This window comes from Oryx dammah, unplaced genomic scaffold, assembly GCF_014754425.2.
Source record: "Oryx dammah isolate SB20612 unplaced genomic scaffold, SCBI_Odam_1.1 HiC_scaffold_28, whole genome shotgun sequence".
Lineage (NCBI taxonomy): Eukaryota > Metazoa > Chordata > Mammalia > Artiodactyla > Bovidae > Oryx > Oryx dammah.
In genome coordinates, this window is record NW_024070212.1 from 78,111,192 (window position 1) to 78,126,978 (window position 15,787).

General features: G+C 45.3%; 1 protein-coding gene across 1 annotated transcript in view; it reads right to left on the reverse strand.

Annotated features, from left to right (window-relative positions):
- Positions 1-14,830, reverse strand: part of AK4 (adenylate kinase 4) — a 92,881-nt gene extending 78,051 nt beyond the window's left edge. Inside the window, exon 1 of the mRNA XM_040232666.1 lies at positions 14,519-14,830. Within this exon, the coding sequence (XP_040088600.1) occupies positions 14,519-14,663 (145 nt within the window). The 5' untranslated portion in view covers positions 14,664-14,830. The remainder of the gene's footprint in view (positions 1-14,518) is intronic.
- Between the last annotated feature and the right edge of the window lie 957 nt (positions 14,831-15,787).

Consider the following 15,787-nt stretch of genomic DNA (forward strand, 5'->3'; position numbering starts at 1 on the left):
AGACAATAACAAGACTTGACAAGGAAACGAAGACATTGGAAAACTCATTCATTGGTGATGGGAATATGTAAATGATGAAGCTGCCTTAGAAAATAGTTTGGCAGTTCCTCTAAATGTTAAACCTAGTGTTACCACATGACTTAGCAATTTGACTCCTAGGTATACACCCAAGGGAGATGAAAACATGTCCACACAAAAATGTGTATACTGATGTTCATAGCAGGAAATGACCCAAGTGTCCATCAAAGAATGAAAAAATAAAGTGTGGGATAGCCATCTAATAGAGTATTATTAGGCAATAAGAAGAAATGAAGTTCTGACACATATTACCAGATAGTTGAATCTGAAAAACATGCAAAGTTAAAACAGTCATCTGCAAAAGAATATTATGTATTATGAGCCAACTTATATGAAAGATCAAAAAAGGCAAATCCATATAAACAAAAAGTAGGTTAGTGATTACTAGGAGCTAGAGGGAGGAGGGGAATGGGGAATGACTGCTAATAGGTCCAGGGTTTCTTTCTGGGGTAATGAAAATGTTCTGTAATTATATAGCGGTTGCACAGGACTTCCCAGGTGGCTCAGTGGTATAGAATCCACTTGCCAAAGCAGGAAGATGCAGGACACTGGGTCAGAAAGATCCCCTGGAGGGGGAAACGGCAACCCACTCCAGTATTCTGGTCTGGATAATCCCATGGACAGAGCATCCTGGCAGGCTACAGTCCATGGGGTCGCAAAGAGTCAGACACGACTGAGCATACATGCATGATGGTTGCACAACTCTATAAAAAAAAGCACTGACTTATGCCCTCTAAAAGGATAAACTTTATTATATGAAAGCTATATCTCAGTAAAGCTAAAAAAAAAAAAAAAAACTCCATTGCCTTGCATCCAGTTTTAATGAAGTCTTAATTTCTGGCCACCCTACACCTTTCCAGCCACTTCTGCCATCTCCTCTGCACTCATAATGCTCCCGAGACACGTATCTCCTCTCTTCCCCACTGATGGAAAGTTCACTCCTCTATCACAATTTGTCACATGTTCATCCCTCTGCCCAAGTCTTCACATACCTGGCTGCCACGCTCATGTTCAGAGCTCAGCTTATACATCATCTGTTCAGACAGGCCTCCTCCGACTTCACATTCTGAAGTGGTCTCCCCAATCACTCTGTCACTGCACTATTATATTTTCTTCACAGTACTTATATAACGAATAAGGTGTACTGTTATCTCAGTTGTTTTTCCCTTGTTTTTCCCTCCTGCCTTAGTAGGATTTCAAAACTTTGGTTGAACTAAACTAAAGCTAATGAATTTACTCTTCAGATAGTGAAAGACTGTAACTTAAGTTATGAAATGAATCATCTTACAGGGAAGTGATAATGAATGCCATGTTAGAGGTACAGATGGGTATGGGAGAAATTCCAGATTAGAAAATGACATATATCTACAACAGCTGCGGAAAAGCTTCAGAGAAATGATGGGACTGCAAACAGACTATGAGAGATTAACTCAAGTGTGAAAGGCATTACGGTAGAAAGGGAGAAAGTTACATCTGAATAACACCCTCCCTCAACGATGTTCATGACCTCAACACTTCACCCACATACACCCCACCATGACTCATGAGAATGTAACATGGAACCTCGAACTTGAATCCTCGACCGTAAATGCCTCAAGGACACTTGTGCATACCTCCCCCTACCTAACGCAGGCACAGAAACATTTGTTAAGTGACTAATAAGTTTAAAAATACAGGTATTATTCCAGAAGTCGTACCATTATGATGAGAAACAATTTCTGCCTACTCACAAATACATATGGTTTCTATTTTAGACCTCTTTTGGCCCATTTTTATGGGAGAAAAGAGGAAGTCGATGTTTCCTATTTTAGAATTTTTTTTTAAACGTTTTAGGGACAGAGTGGTAACAACAACAAACCATGTATCTCCAGCTCACCATTAAAGGGTGTGCTCAGTCTCAGTGGACTTGAGGAGAGCTAAGCTGCAGATTCCCTGCCACTCCTTCCCAATGTGACATTTCTAAGACATAAAGTAGATATTCACTAGCTACTGGACCACCTGCAAGGCAGCAGGACACAATGGAAAGTTTAAATCCCAGCCATGCAGTCTCAAGTTTGAATGCTAGCTTCTCTATTTGACTGTCTGATGTAAGGCAAGTAGCGCAACCTATCTGATGTCATTTCTTTATTTATAAAATGAGATATTACTTACAACTGCTCCAGATTTGTGTGTGGACTAGACAACGTGCATGGGCTTCCATGGTGGCTCAGACAGTAAAGAATCTGCCTGTAATACGGGACCTGGGTTTGATCCCTGGGTTGGGAAGATCCCCTGGAGGAGGGCAGGGCAACCCACTCCAGCATTCTTGCCTGGAGAATCCCATGGACAGAGGAGCCTGGTGGGCTACAGTCCATGGGGTCGCAAAGAGTCAGACATGACTGAGCAACTAAGCGTGCTGCACAGAGAATGTGCCTACATTGGCTAGACTAGCACGTGCTTGACCCACTGTAAATGTCAGTTACAATGATCAAGTCACAAGAATTACAAAGTGCCAGGGTCACAGGTTGCTGGTCAATTAAAAAATGCTTTAGAATAGAAAACAGTTGATTCCTAGCTTCTTGGGAATTTGATGAGCAGGAGTGACTTTGCATTATTTCAATACTATCAGTCTCTCTGGCCAAGGAAGAGATGCTTGCTGCCAGACCTGTCGTTTAACCAGTACAAGAACCCTTGGAACTTGGAAGTAAAGCTGTTAAAATATAACATCAGCCATCTAATTGGGACTGCATGAAGCTCTACAAATGAGACCTTTTGTACTATGTCTTAAAGGCCAATCAGAACCAAACACCAAGTGATGGAGGAGAAAAGGCAGAGTACTCTAAAGCCTCTATTACCTGATTTAAAATATATTTTAAAAATATATATTTGTACATATATCTAGTTCACTAAAAAGACAATACACAGTTCATATATCTGATTCACTGTAAAAGCATACTGTTTAAAACTTAAAAAAAAAAAAAAACAATTTCCAAGTCTTAAGTCTTCTTACAACATGGACCACACACAGTGCTAAAGAGAAGACTAGCATAATATAAAACGATTTAACAACTTACTTGGTAGATTGTTAAATATGCAATTCTTCATGCCCTTCATAATGATTTTATTTATAGCTAATCATCTAGAGCCAGTTTATTTTAGTTTCAAGATCAGTTGCCATCACTGACCCAGGAATTGAGTTCTAGGAAGTTAGAAACAGAAGATTAAAAGTTTCCTGGTACCATATGTGTATGGATCTTAAAGGTAAGCACAGTAATGGAAACTGGAAAAGGAGATAGGAAGCAAAATAATAACCCTTTCCTTTGATCATATGTATAATTAAAAGAATATGTATAAAAAAAAAAGAATATGTATAATAGAATGATAATCTGCATAATAAAAAGGGTAAAATAGGAGACTGAAAAAGCTGACTTGAAACTCAACATTCAAGAAATGAAGATCATGGCATCTAGTCCCATCACTTCATGGCAAATAGAAGTGGAAAAAGTGGAAGAAATGACAGATTTTCTTTTCTTGGGCTCCAATATCACTATGAACAGTGACTGCAGCCTTGAAATGAAAAGATGCTTCCTCCTTGGAAGGAAAGCTAGGACAAACTTAGTGTATTAAAAAGCAGAAATATCACTTTGCTGGCAAAGGTCCATATAGTCAAAGCTATGGTTTTTCCAGCAGTCGTGAACGGATGTGAGAGTTTGACCATAAAGAAGGCTGAGCGCTGAAGAATTGGTGCTTTCAAATTGTGGTGTTGGAGAAGACTCTTGAAAGTCCCTTGGACTGCAAGGAGATCAAACCAGTTAATCTTACAGGAACTCAATCCTGAATATTCATTGAAAGGACTGATGCTGAAGCTTCAATACTTTGACCACCTGATGCAAAGAGTAGACTCTTTAGAAAAGACCCTGAGCTGGGAAAGATTGAAAGCAAAAGGAGAAGGGGGCAGCAGAGGATGAGATGGTTAGATAGCATCACTGACTCAATGAACATGAATTTGAGCGAACTGCAGGAGACAGTGAAGGACGAGGAAGCCTGGTGTGCTGCAGTCCATGGGGTCACAAAGAGTTGGACATGACTTAGTGGCTGAACAACAATATTTACAAGGTGAATGAGGTCTAAAATGATAATATACAAGGTGTGATCAAGTCACAAAAGCAACGATCCCATGGACTTCAAATAAGCCCTGGAGGAGGAATTCCAGGTATTTCATGTAAACATCCACCTCTCCTCACCTCTTAGTTGAGCTGACTTGTCAAAATTCAGCTCAGAAATATCCTCTGAAAAGCTTTCCTTAACTCCATGCAAGCATGCTAAGTTGATTCAGTCATGTATGACTCTGTGCAATCCCATGGACTGTAGCTTGCCAGGCTCCTCTGTCCATGGAATTCTCCAGGCAAGAACAGTGGAGAGGGATGTCGTTTCTTCCTCCAGAGGATCTTCCTGACCCAGGGGTTGAACCCAGGTCTTCAGCACGGCAGACAGATTCTTTACCATCTGAGCTACCGAGGAAGCCCCCTTTAACACCGTATGTGTGTGTGTTAGTCGCTCAGTTGTGTCCAACTCTTTGCGACCCCATGGGGTGTTGCCCACCAGGCTCCTCCATCCATGTGATTTTCCAGGCAAGAGTGCTGGAGTGGGTTGCCGTTTCCTTCTACACTTTAACACCATACACAAAAATAAACTCAAAATGGATTAAAGAACTAAATGTGAGACCAGATACTATAAAGCTCTTACGGCTGAACACGAGTCTCTTATGTCTCCTGCATTGGCAGGTGGGTTCTTTACCGCTAGTGCCAGCTAGGAAGCCTCTTCCTTAACCCCATTTCCTCCTAAACGCTGGGTAGGCTGCCTCTTCCCTATGTGCCCAGGACCTACAAATGCACACCTTGCAGCCTTTCATCCATTGCATACTTGTTTGCCTCACTGCTGCTGCTGCTGCTGCTAAGTCGCTTCAGTCGTGTCCCCATAGTCTGTGCGACCCCATAGATGGCAGCCCACCAGGCTCCCCCGTCGCTGGGATTCTCCAGGCAAGATCACTGGAGTGGGTTGCCATTTCCTTCTCCTGCCTCTCCCAATAAATTTACAGCTCCTTCAGGGAACAGACCTTGACTCACCTCTTTGTATCCCATAAGCCAATACTGCCTGGCACTCAAGCCTTTGTTGAAAGATATAATCAAGGGACAGTCAGCAAAGCGTATTTTTGTATACTGAAAGACTGCAAATAACCCAGAGGCAACTGGTTAAATCACCATTCTCAAAGTGTGGTCCAAGGATCCCTGAGGGTCCATGAGACCTTTCCCAGTATCTGCGAATCCCCCTCTTTCTCTAACCACATATTTGTGTACAGCCAGATTCTCTTCCAATACTTTCACCTGACAACATGGCAAACTGACTGAGTAAGAAACCAGATGTGAGAATCTAGCTTTCTTCTATTAAACCAAACATTAAAGAGATTTGCCAATATGCTACTCTTCTTTGGAGTTTGTTCTAGAAAACAGTTCTTTTTTAATAGAAATAGGTTAACATGGGTTTGTTACTCTTGTGTGTGTTAGTCACTCAATCATGTCTGACTCTTCAAGACCCCATGGACTGTAGCTCACCAGGCTCCTCTGTCTTAAGGGATTCTCCAGGCAAGAATACTATAGTGGGTTGCCATTTCATTCTCCAGGAGATCTTCCCGACCCAGGGATCAAACCCAGGTCTCCTGCATTGCAGGCAGATTCTTTACCATCTGAGACCAGAGAAGCCCAGTTACTCTTACGTTTAACAAATTAATAAATATTTTTTAACTTTCTTAGTTTTGATTTCTAGTACAGTCAATAACTATAGGTAGAACCTATATAAACAAAGACTCTTTGGGGTTCTCAATGTCTTTTAAATGTACTAAAAGGTCCTGAGACCCAAACAGTTGAGAATGGGTCAGTTAAAGAAACAATGGTATAGTTGTATGATAGGAGTATGCAGCCAATTTTTTTAAAGAATATGGTAGGTTGATAAACACTAGTAGAAACCAATGCCCAAGCTATAATGCTAAGTTTTTTAAAAAAGGACAGGAACTTCCCTAGTGGTCCAGTGGCCATACCTGTGCTCCTAATTCAGGGGGCCTGGGTTCTATCCTTGGTCAGGGAACTAGATCCCACCTGTCACAACTAAGAGTTCCCATGCTGCAAGTAAAGATCTTGTGCGCCGTAATTAAGACATGTGCTGTGTGTGTTAGTTGCTCAGTCTTGTCTGACTCTTTGCAACCTCATGGACTGCAGCCCACCAGGCTCCTCTGTCCATGGGATTCTCCAGGCAAGAATACTGGAGTGGATTCCCACGCCCTCCTCCAGGGGATCTTCCCAAACCAGAGATCAAACCCGGGCCTCCTACATTGCAGGAGGATTCTTTACTGACTGAGCTACTACAGAAGCCCGGGTGATATGGCACATCAAATAAATAAATATTTAAAAAAGAAAGAAAGAAGGGCAAAACAAAGTATTGATATATGTGTACATTTTTTAAAGAGGTACCACTATACATACATATATGATATATGTATACACATATTTTTAAGATGAACATCCAAGAAAAGTAAAAAGTAGGTATCCCTGTGGAAAGTAACTGGGGAACCCGAGGTCAGGGATAGGAGAGATTTTCCACACCATTCCTAGTGTATTTGAACATTTTACTACCTGCATGTATTATGTGTGCACTCAGTCACTCAGTCATGTCCACCTCTTTGCAACCCCATGGACTGCAGCCGTCCAGGCTCCTCTGTCCAAGGAATTTTCCAGGCATGAGTGCTGGAATGGGCTGCCATTTCCTACTTCAGGAGATCTTCCCAACCCAGGGATTGAACCCAAGTCTCTTGCGTCTCTTGTATTGGCAACAGATTCTTTACCACCGCACCACCTAGGAAGCCCTCTACATGTATCACTTTTTTCAAAAAATCAAGAGTGTAATAAAAATTATATTGAAATAGTACAAAGCATTAAACTCACATTGAAGAACAGACTGTAATGACACTCAAAAATATTAAATGATACATTGTGAAATAAAACAAGCCATTTTCAAAACAGTAATACATAATATATTCTTAAAAAACTGTCAGGAAGATAGTCTGCACATAAAAAGTATTAACAGTTATTATTTCCTCCTAGTTAGTGCAAATACAAATTTCATACTTCCTCATCTTTCTTGCATTTCTAAACCTTTGGTAACTTAACATGAACTATTTATGCAATCAGAAAATCAATGAAAGGCCTCTTTCCTGGATGGAACCATGGAGGGTGCAGAAAAGAAAAAGAAGGTTCCTGCTGTGCCAGAAATCCTTAAGAAAAAAGCAAAAGAATTTTGCAGAGCTTAAGATAAAACGCCTGAGAAAGAACTTTGCCCAAAAGATGCTTTAAAAGGTAAGGAGGAAGTTAATCTATGAAAAAGCTAAGCAGTATCACAAGGAATACAAGCAGATGTACAGAACTGAAATTTGAATGGCTAGGATGGCAAGAAAAGCTGGCAACTTCTCTGTGCTGAGGAACCCAAATAGGCATTTGTCATCAGGATCAGAGGTATCACTGGTGTGAGCCCAAAGGTTCTAAAGGTGTTGTAGCTTCTTCATGTCCATCAGATCTTACAAGGCACCTTTGTAAAGCTCAGCAAGGCTTCAGCTAACATGCTGAGAATTGTGGAACCAGACATTGCATGAGTGTTACCCAAACCTGATGTCAATAAATGAACTGATCGACAAGTATGGTTATGGCAAAATCAACAAGAAGAGAATTGCCCTGATAGATGACATGATGCTCAATCTTTTGGCAAATATGGCATCATCTACATGCAGAATCTGATTCATAAGATCTGTACTGCTGAAAAATGTTTCAAAGAAGTAAACAGCTTCCTATGGCCCTTCAAACTGTCTTCTCCATGAGGTGGAATGAAGAAAAGAACCACCCGTTTTGTAGAAGGTGGAGATGCTGGCAACAAGATCAGATCAGATCAACAGGCTTATTAGAAGGATCAATTAAGGTATTTACCACTATTTTTGTAATCTGTTCACTTAATAGAGACTGCTTTCAAGCTGAAAAGAAAAAAAAGAAAAGAAAGCGTTTAAATATATAAGTATAGGGAATTCCCTGGCAGTCCAGTGGTTAGCACCTCACACTTTCACTGTTGAGAGCCCGGATTCAATCCCTAGCCAGGGAACTAAGATCCTGCAAGTGTAGCAGTGCAAATGAGGGGGCGTGGGGATGGGGATGTTGAAAAATAAAAATATACACAAAAGTATGTGTATCTATGTCTACATTAAATAAAATATTTAGTAAGCAAAAACTTACATGAATAAAGCAGCGCCAGGGTGGCACAACAGTAGAGTCCTCCTGCCAATACAAGATTTGCAGATTCGAATCCTGGGTTGGGAAGATCCCCTGGAGAATGGAATGGCAACCCACTCCAGCAATCCTCCCTGGAGAACCCCATGGACAGAGGAGCCTGGTGGGCTACAGTACACAGGGTCACAAAGAGTCAGACATGACTGAGGGACTAACACTTTCACTTTTATCTGCTGAATGGACTATAATATAGAAACTTTAAATAGTTTTGAAGAAGTGGTAAGAACACAGGAAAATGCTCACAATATCCAAGTGGGACGCCAAGTTAGTTTGCTAGGGACAGCGGGGCAAATATACAGGAAAAAAATAACTTGTTAGAATTTCCTAGTGTCAGTGTGGAATAGTGGGTAATTTTCACTTGTCTTTTCATTTTCTTTCACAGCTTTGCATTTTTCAAATTTTCTACAAGGCATGACTTTGGTCGGAAAAAACTACTTTTAAAAAATGAGCAGGACTTCCCTGGTGGTCCAATGGCTAATGCTCCATGCTCCCAATGTAGGGTACCCAGGTTCAATCCCTGGCCATGGAACTAGATCCTGCATGCTGTAAATAAGACCTGGCACAGCCAAATAAATAATTTTTTTAAGTGGATTTCCATTAAAAAATGACCACACTGAAAAGAAGCTCAGATTCAACTACGCATATGTGAAAGTCAGTCTTAATGTCATGGGACTTTATTCAAGTCAAACTAACAGTTCTCTCAAAGTATGCGTGAAAACCCTCAAAGAAATGAGAAAAAACAGGGGGATGTACAAGTGGACCTGCAGACAGGAGAGATGCCTCCAAACTTGTCAGGTCCTTGACCTAGGCATCCTGAGTCCTTGACCTACATCCTGAGTCTTACCAAACGACGGAAAAAATACGTAATATCCCATATTCTAGAAATAGCAGACTAAGCCAAGACTTTGCATGATCTCCAAAAACACGAACTATTAATATTTAATGTTGTTCTAAATACACTGATGAACATTAGTCTCTTTAATACAACTTCTCCAATTGTCAGACGTTTTCATTCTTACATAAGAAAAGACACACATTTATACTTAATGAGCATTTAAAAAAAAAACCTGAACCTTCTGAACTAGATCATCTTGTCAGGAGAGGCTCAGCCCATAGACTAATTTGAAATGCCAATCCCATCTGCAAACCTCAGCAAGAGCTGCAGTTAATATTAATTAAGAGCAGAAACAGGTTTGTTCTTGAACATCTTTTCTCTCAAGTCCAGGATGCTTCCAAATGGAAACTTTCGAATTTCCCTACACTTGAGATAGTAGATCCAGTACAAACCTTAAAACAGGAGTCTCACACCTTTTAGAGGAGGTTTCATTCACTGATCACTCAGCAAATGAAGGTACCACTAAATATAAATGGGGGTGTTTGTTTTGGGCCACACCATGCAGCATGAGGGATTTTCATTTCCGTCCAGGGATTGAACCTGCACCCCTGCAGTGGAAGTGGGAGCATGGAGTTTCAAACACTGAACTGCCAGGGAAGTCCCAAGATTTGGGGATAGTGGTTTTTGGTATTTATTTTCTTATTTGGCTATGACAGGTCTTTGTTGAGGCTTTTTAGTTGAGGCATGTGGGATTTTTTTCCTTTTTTTTTTTAATTTAGTTTCAGCATTCAGACTCTTTTGGCTCACACCATAAAGAATCTGCCCGCAATGTGGGAGACTCGGGTTCAATCCTGGGTCAGGAAGATGCCCTGTAGAAGGGAATGGCAATCCTCTTCAGTATTTTTTGCCTAGAGAATTCCATGGACAGAAGAGCCTGGTGGGCTATAGCCCATGGGGTCACAAAGAGTCGGACACAACTGAGTTACTAACACACATTCATGCTCTAATTCTCTGATCAGGGATCAAACCCAGGCCCTCTTCGATGGGATCACAGTCTTAGTGTAACCACAGGCCTTCTCCTATATCCTCTGCTTTAGCTCCTCTCTGAAGTACCTGCTGCTGCTACAGCTAAGTCACTTCAGTTGTGTCTGACTCTGCAACCCCATAGATGGCAGCCCACCAGGCTCCGCCGTCCTTGGGATTCTCCAGGCAAGAACACTGGAGCAGGTTGCCATTTCCTTCTCCAATGCATGAAAGTGAAAAGTGAAAGTGAAGTCGCTCAGTCGTGTCCGACCCTTAGAGACCCCACGGACTGCAGCCTACCAGGCTCCTCCGTCCATGGGATTTTCCAGGCAAGAATACTGGAGTGGGGTGCCATTGCCTTCTCCTAGATAATAGTATTTGATGCAAGTTTCCTGAGTTGCTTTGCTGATGTGAAACCCCACTCCACCAAATGGAAGAACTACTTGGTGACCATGAGCACATAGCCCCAGGCCTCCTGGAGCCTAAGGACAAATAAGTTTAACCCCTGTGACACCACTCTGCTGCCTCACCATCAGCCAATCAGAGAATTGTACACTGGCTGATCCTGTACCCTGAGACACTCACCTGTCCTTAAAGAATGCTTTGCAAAAACCCTTTAGGAAGCCTCAGGATTTCCAGGGCATAAGCCACCTCCTAGCATGGACTTGCAATATACCTTTCTTTGCTCCAAACTCTGACGTTTCAGTTTAGCCTCACTGCACAATCCGGCACATGAACTTGCATTAACATTAGCCACTGGACAACCAGGGAAGTCCCAGATTTTAAAGGAACTCTATTGAGTGCCAGCTGTATGTGTGTTTGTGTGTGTGTGCATGCACACGCACACAAATACACATTCATACATATGTATGCAAAAACACACACACAAAAGCTAATATTTTTTATGACAGTGTCCCAGCTTCTGGCAACTTAAGAGAACTCTCCCATCTATTTACTCATTCAGTGTGCTAAAAAAAAAAAAGTAAGCCAAAAATTGGAGGGTGGGTCTTCAAATAAGGTATTTGGTAAGTCTCAGCCTGCAGAGCTTCAGGCAGACCAGGCAGAGCCAACAGGTGACAGATATCACAAAGCTCATCTGAGATCCATAGTAAACACAAACTTTTATCACAAATCAGAGTGAATTAAACAGAATGGACTTATTGCTATAGGCTGTTTGACTCTTCTGGGAAAGATGTAGATAGAATTTATGACCGTGTCTTCATCAGACTTGTTGAACTCCTTTTATTCATTAGGCAATTTGTCAGATCCATCCTTTAAGTCTCTCAGTGGCAACTGGACTATGGTGAAGGTAGAAAAAAATACTGCTATAGCCCCCAGCACCTAGAACACTGACATATAGCAGGTATTCAGTAAGTATCTACTGGATAAATCAGAATACATTAGCTGCACTGCATCAGAAGTGTATGTGACAGCAGCAATAGAATTCACAAGCTATGTGCAGAGAAAAGAGATGAATTTCACCAGGGCAGGTGAGGGAAAATTGCCCAAATGCAATGAGTAGCCAGTCCTTTCCTGGAAGAGCAGCTTTTCACCAGGCAGTAACGGCAGGAAAACCATGTGGACAGGAGTATGCCCCAGTACTGCAGGCTGCAGCAGATGGCCTGAGCTACTTTCCAATTCAAATTCTTACCAAGGTTTTACTTCCTGGGATTTTTGCTGCACTTCAGCATCTCCTTCAAACCTTCAACTATAAAGGGGTACCTACAGAGCGGTCATTGTGCTTCTCTGCCAGGAAATTAGTGAAAAGCAAACAGCAAGTAACAGAAAAATAAATGCTGCGGAATGTTTTCTTATTTACCAGGCAACGAGCCTGTTAAGACTCTTATACCTTCTGAGAAAAATAACCCAAGAACACCCTCCAAGTCCACTAGAAACAGGCCATTTTCAAAACAGTCATTGTCCTTTATTTGTCCTCTTCTTCTTTCCCTGATAGTGCTTTTGTTTTTTGGCCCACAGCACAGTGGATCCTAGTTCCCTGACCAGGGATCGAACTTGCATCCCCCACACTGGAGGCACGGAGTCTTAACCATTAGACTGCCAGGGAAGTCCATTCTTGATTAAGTTTTAATTGATTCATGCATAAACTACTTGATTCCCAACAGAAAAAGATAATTTAAACATTGCAGAGTCACTTTTTACTCCAGGGAGAAACACTGGCAGGGAAATGAAGGCACTTGAAAGAGACCGGAGACTAAAATTCTGAACAAATGAAAGTTAAAATGAACAAAATAAGGGAAAACAAGTGGAAAGGTTTTCAAACTCCCTAAAAAAGTGCAGAAACAAGCGACTTCCCATCACATTCTCTTCAAAAAAGCAGAGTGGGCTTCCCTTGTGGTTCAGTTATGTATAATTCTCCTGCCAGTGTAGGAGACATGGGTTCAATCCCTGATCCGGGAGAATTCTAAAAGGCAAGGAGCAACTAAACCCATATTCCACGACTATTCAGCCAGTGCTCTAGAGCCAGGGAATGGCAACTACCTGAAGCCCGGGTGCCCTAGAGCCAATGCTCTGCAACTTGAGAGGCAGGATGAGAGGCCTGAGTGCCACAACTAGAGAGTAGCCCCCCACTCTCTGCAACTAGAGAAAAGCCCAGGCAGCAAGGAAGACCCAGCACAGCCAAAAAAATAAATAAGTACATCATCTTTTTAAAAAGGAAAGAGCCACCAATCCAGTCCCAAGATGGATGGTGCAAAGCCTTCATGCCAGAAGGAGGCAAGTTACCGAGTCAGGTATAGAGAAGGCAGAAAAATGGGCTCAATCCCACCCAGCAGTTTCCTCACCTCATTATACCCACTGAGAAGCCCCACCTGACCACAAAACACACCTGGCCACCTTAAGCCAGCCCACCCTTTCACAGTTCTCCCCCCACCCAAACTGCATTCCAAAGAGCGAGGAGTCAAATGCATTTGAATGTGTTATTAAAATTACAATAGACCCAGTTGTGGTCTATTCCAGGTGCAATCAGGTGTACAGGACGCAGCCTTCCGAATGGTGAAGGGTGGGGAACAGGATTATTGAAAATCAAAATAAAAGTTTGCTCTTAAAACCTGCTTTAAGGAGTAAAATTCTGCCTTTAAAATACTTCTTAATTCCCCGCTGCTTTCAGGCTTTCTGTTTTCCAAGCACCGTCCTCCACCCAGCTCTGTCAAACTAATCTGTGCTTTGGTAATGAAGATACCGTAATAGGCTATAACCACCTAGGATCAGATGAGAACAGAAGACAGAGGGAAGCACCCCGTTTGCAATAACAAGTTTTCATAAATGAGTTGCTAATTGTGAGCATCTGCATCCCAGAAGGGCCAACTACCTCGCAGCAGCACCACAACTACCTACCTCTCGCCTTTTAACGCCAATTCATTATGAACTCGTGTGAACGCGGGGTGGGAGCAGAGGGGAGAAGGGCCGCACTGACAGGCCAAGGAGAGCGGGCGACCTGTAGCCCCAAATTAACCAGGCAAGCCAAGGGAGGCATTCTCAAGAAGCCATTTCCAAGGAGGCTGGATTCAAACTGTAATTTGTCAGATCAAGTCTCCTTGTCTCCTAATGGTCAGGCCCCGGCTTGAGGAGGAGGGGGAGTTAGTGGTGAGAGTTTACCTTAGAAGGCGGCAGGGAACAGACAGGCCTTTCAAAGCCACCCAGGGCTCTGCCCAGAGGCCCCGGGAGGCGTGGAGGGGCTGGAGCGGCGCGCGGCTGCGAGCCCCGCGGCGCCACAGGTTCCCCAGCGCGCGGCAGGGCCCGACTCCCACAGGTGGGCGGCGCTCGGCCCGGGGGCTCTGGCGAGAGGAGGGGATGCAACGGGTCACTAGGGACGCGGTGAGCTGGGTGGGAGACAGCCAAGCGCTGGGATGGCTTGGCCTTAAGGAAGCCGGGCGAGAGAGAAGCTCGGGGTTTTCAGCTGCCCCGATCTGCTGGTTGGTGACCCGCTTTTCGCCAAAGCAAGAGCAGCCCGTGGCGGGGTGGGAGTGGGGCTCGCACCCCTCCTACCCTCCGCCCAGCTAGCCTTGGCCTCCTCCCGGGCGCGGTTAAGCCGCACAGCCGCGGGCCACCAGCTGCATGCGCCCCGGCACGTAGGAGCCTGCACTACCACATGAGGGCGGGGGAAGGGCGCCCGGGGACCGAAGAGACTCAGCCCCTGGCTGGCCCTTCGCCTCCCAGCCTCACCCGATCCCGCGACCGCTCACTCGCCCCCGCTCCCTCTCACCCGTGTTGGCCTTGATGTTCTCCCGCAAGAAGTGGCCGCTGGAGAGATGCTGAAGGCCAAAGTTCTGGGCTATCCTCTGGCACACGGTGCCCTTGCCCGAGCCCGGCGGCCCAAGGATGACCGCACGCAGGAGTTTGGAAGCCATTGCCTCGGAGAGGAGGGCGAGGCCGAACTGACAACCGGGACAGCGGCCTCGGAGAAGCCCCGGGAACTTTGTTTCTTCTGCCCCTGCCTCTGACACCCTGGGCTCGCGCGGGGATTCGCCGCCGCCCCTGCAGGGGAAGGAGAGACTTTGAGACAACCCCTCCTCTCCGCCCCGCGCCTGGGCGGCTCGAGGGCGGAGTAAACGCCACGCTACACCTCCCCGCCCTCAACGCCCCCACTCTGCGATCCCGGAGAACTCCCGAGCGCCCGCCCCTGGCGGGGGTAGCCCTCGGGAGCTTGGAGTGGGGTCAGCCCGGCCAGGCCCACCTCGATCCTTTCCTAGATCTCGTGCCCCACGCCCAGTCCGAGGAAGGGCTCGGGCATCCCCACGGCAATCTCCACCGAGTGAGACAGCCTGAACAGGCGGCGAGTCCAAGCGCGCCTCCAGTAGCCCCACGCCGCGGGGGCCTGGGGGCTGAGCCCCAACCCGGGTCCCCGCACGTGGGCAGCGTTGGGTCCGCGTCTCCTCCTCTCCCCGGCGGCTGTCACACCCCCGGGAGTGGCAGCGGCCGCCTCCGCAGAGGTCTGAGGGATGCTCTCCTCGCCGTGGAGCCAGAGTCCGGCGCCTCTCCACCCGGAGAAGTCAAATAAACACACACCTTGGCCGGGACGCGGCCCTCTGCGAGGCTTCTAGCCCGGATCCCGCTGGGCGGCGCCGCCTCCGCCCGCCCCCACTCGGAGCCCCGGCCGGCCGCGCGGGGCTCGCGCCTTACGTAAGCCGGGAGACCGGCTCCGCGCTAGCCGCCCGCCTGCGCTCCCCACCCCACCCCAGCCCTGCCACTCCGCTGCCACCCGTCTCCTCCGCGATCTTGCTCCCCGAGACCCCGTGGGGCCCGCGAGGCAGAAGGAACGTGGAGAAGACACACGCGCCAGAAACCCCTCTTTTGCGGTAGGTTAGGGAACCGGTCTCCTGTGGAAAGGAAGGAAAAATACAACTTGTTGAGTGCCTACTGTGCGTCAGTTTCGGAGCTAGGCGATTTCCTTGAAGCAGCAACCGTTCCAGGTAGGATGGAGGAAAAAGGCTTGGAGTACGGCCCTCATTTATTGAGTCATTCACTCAACAAA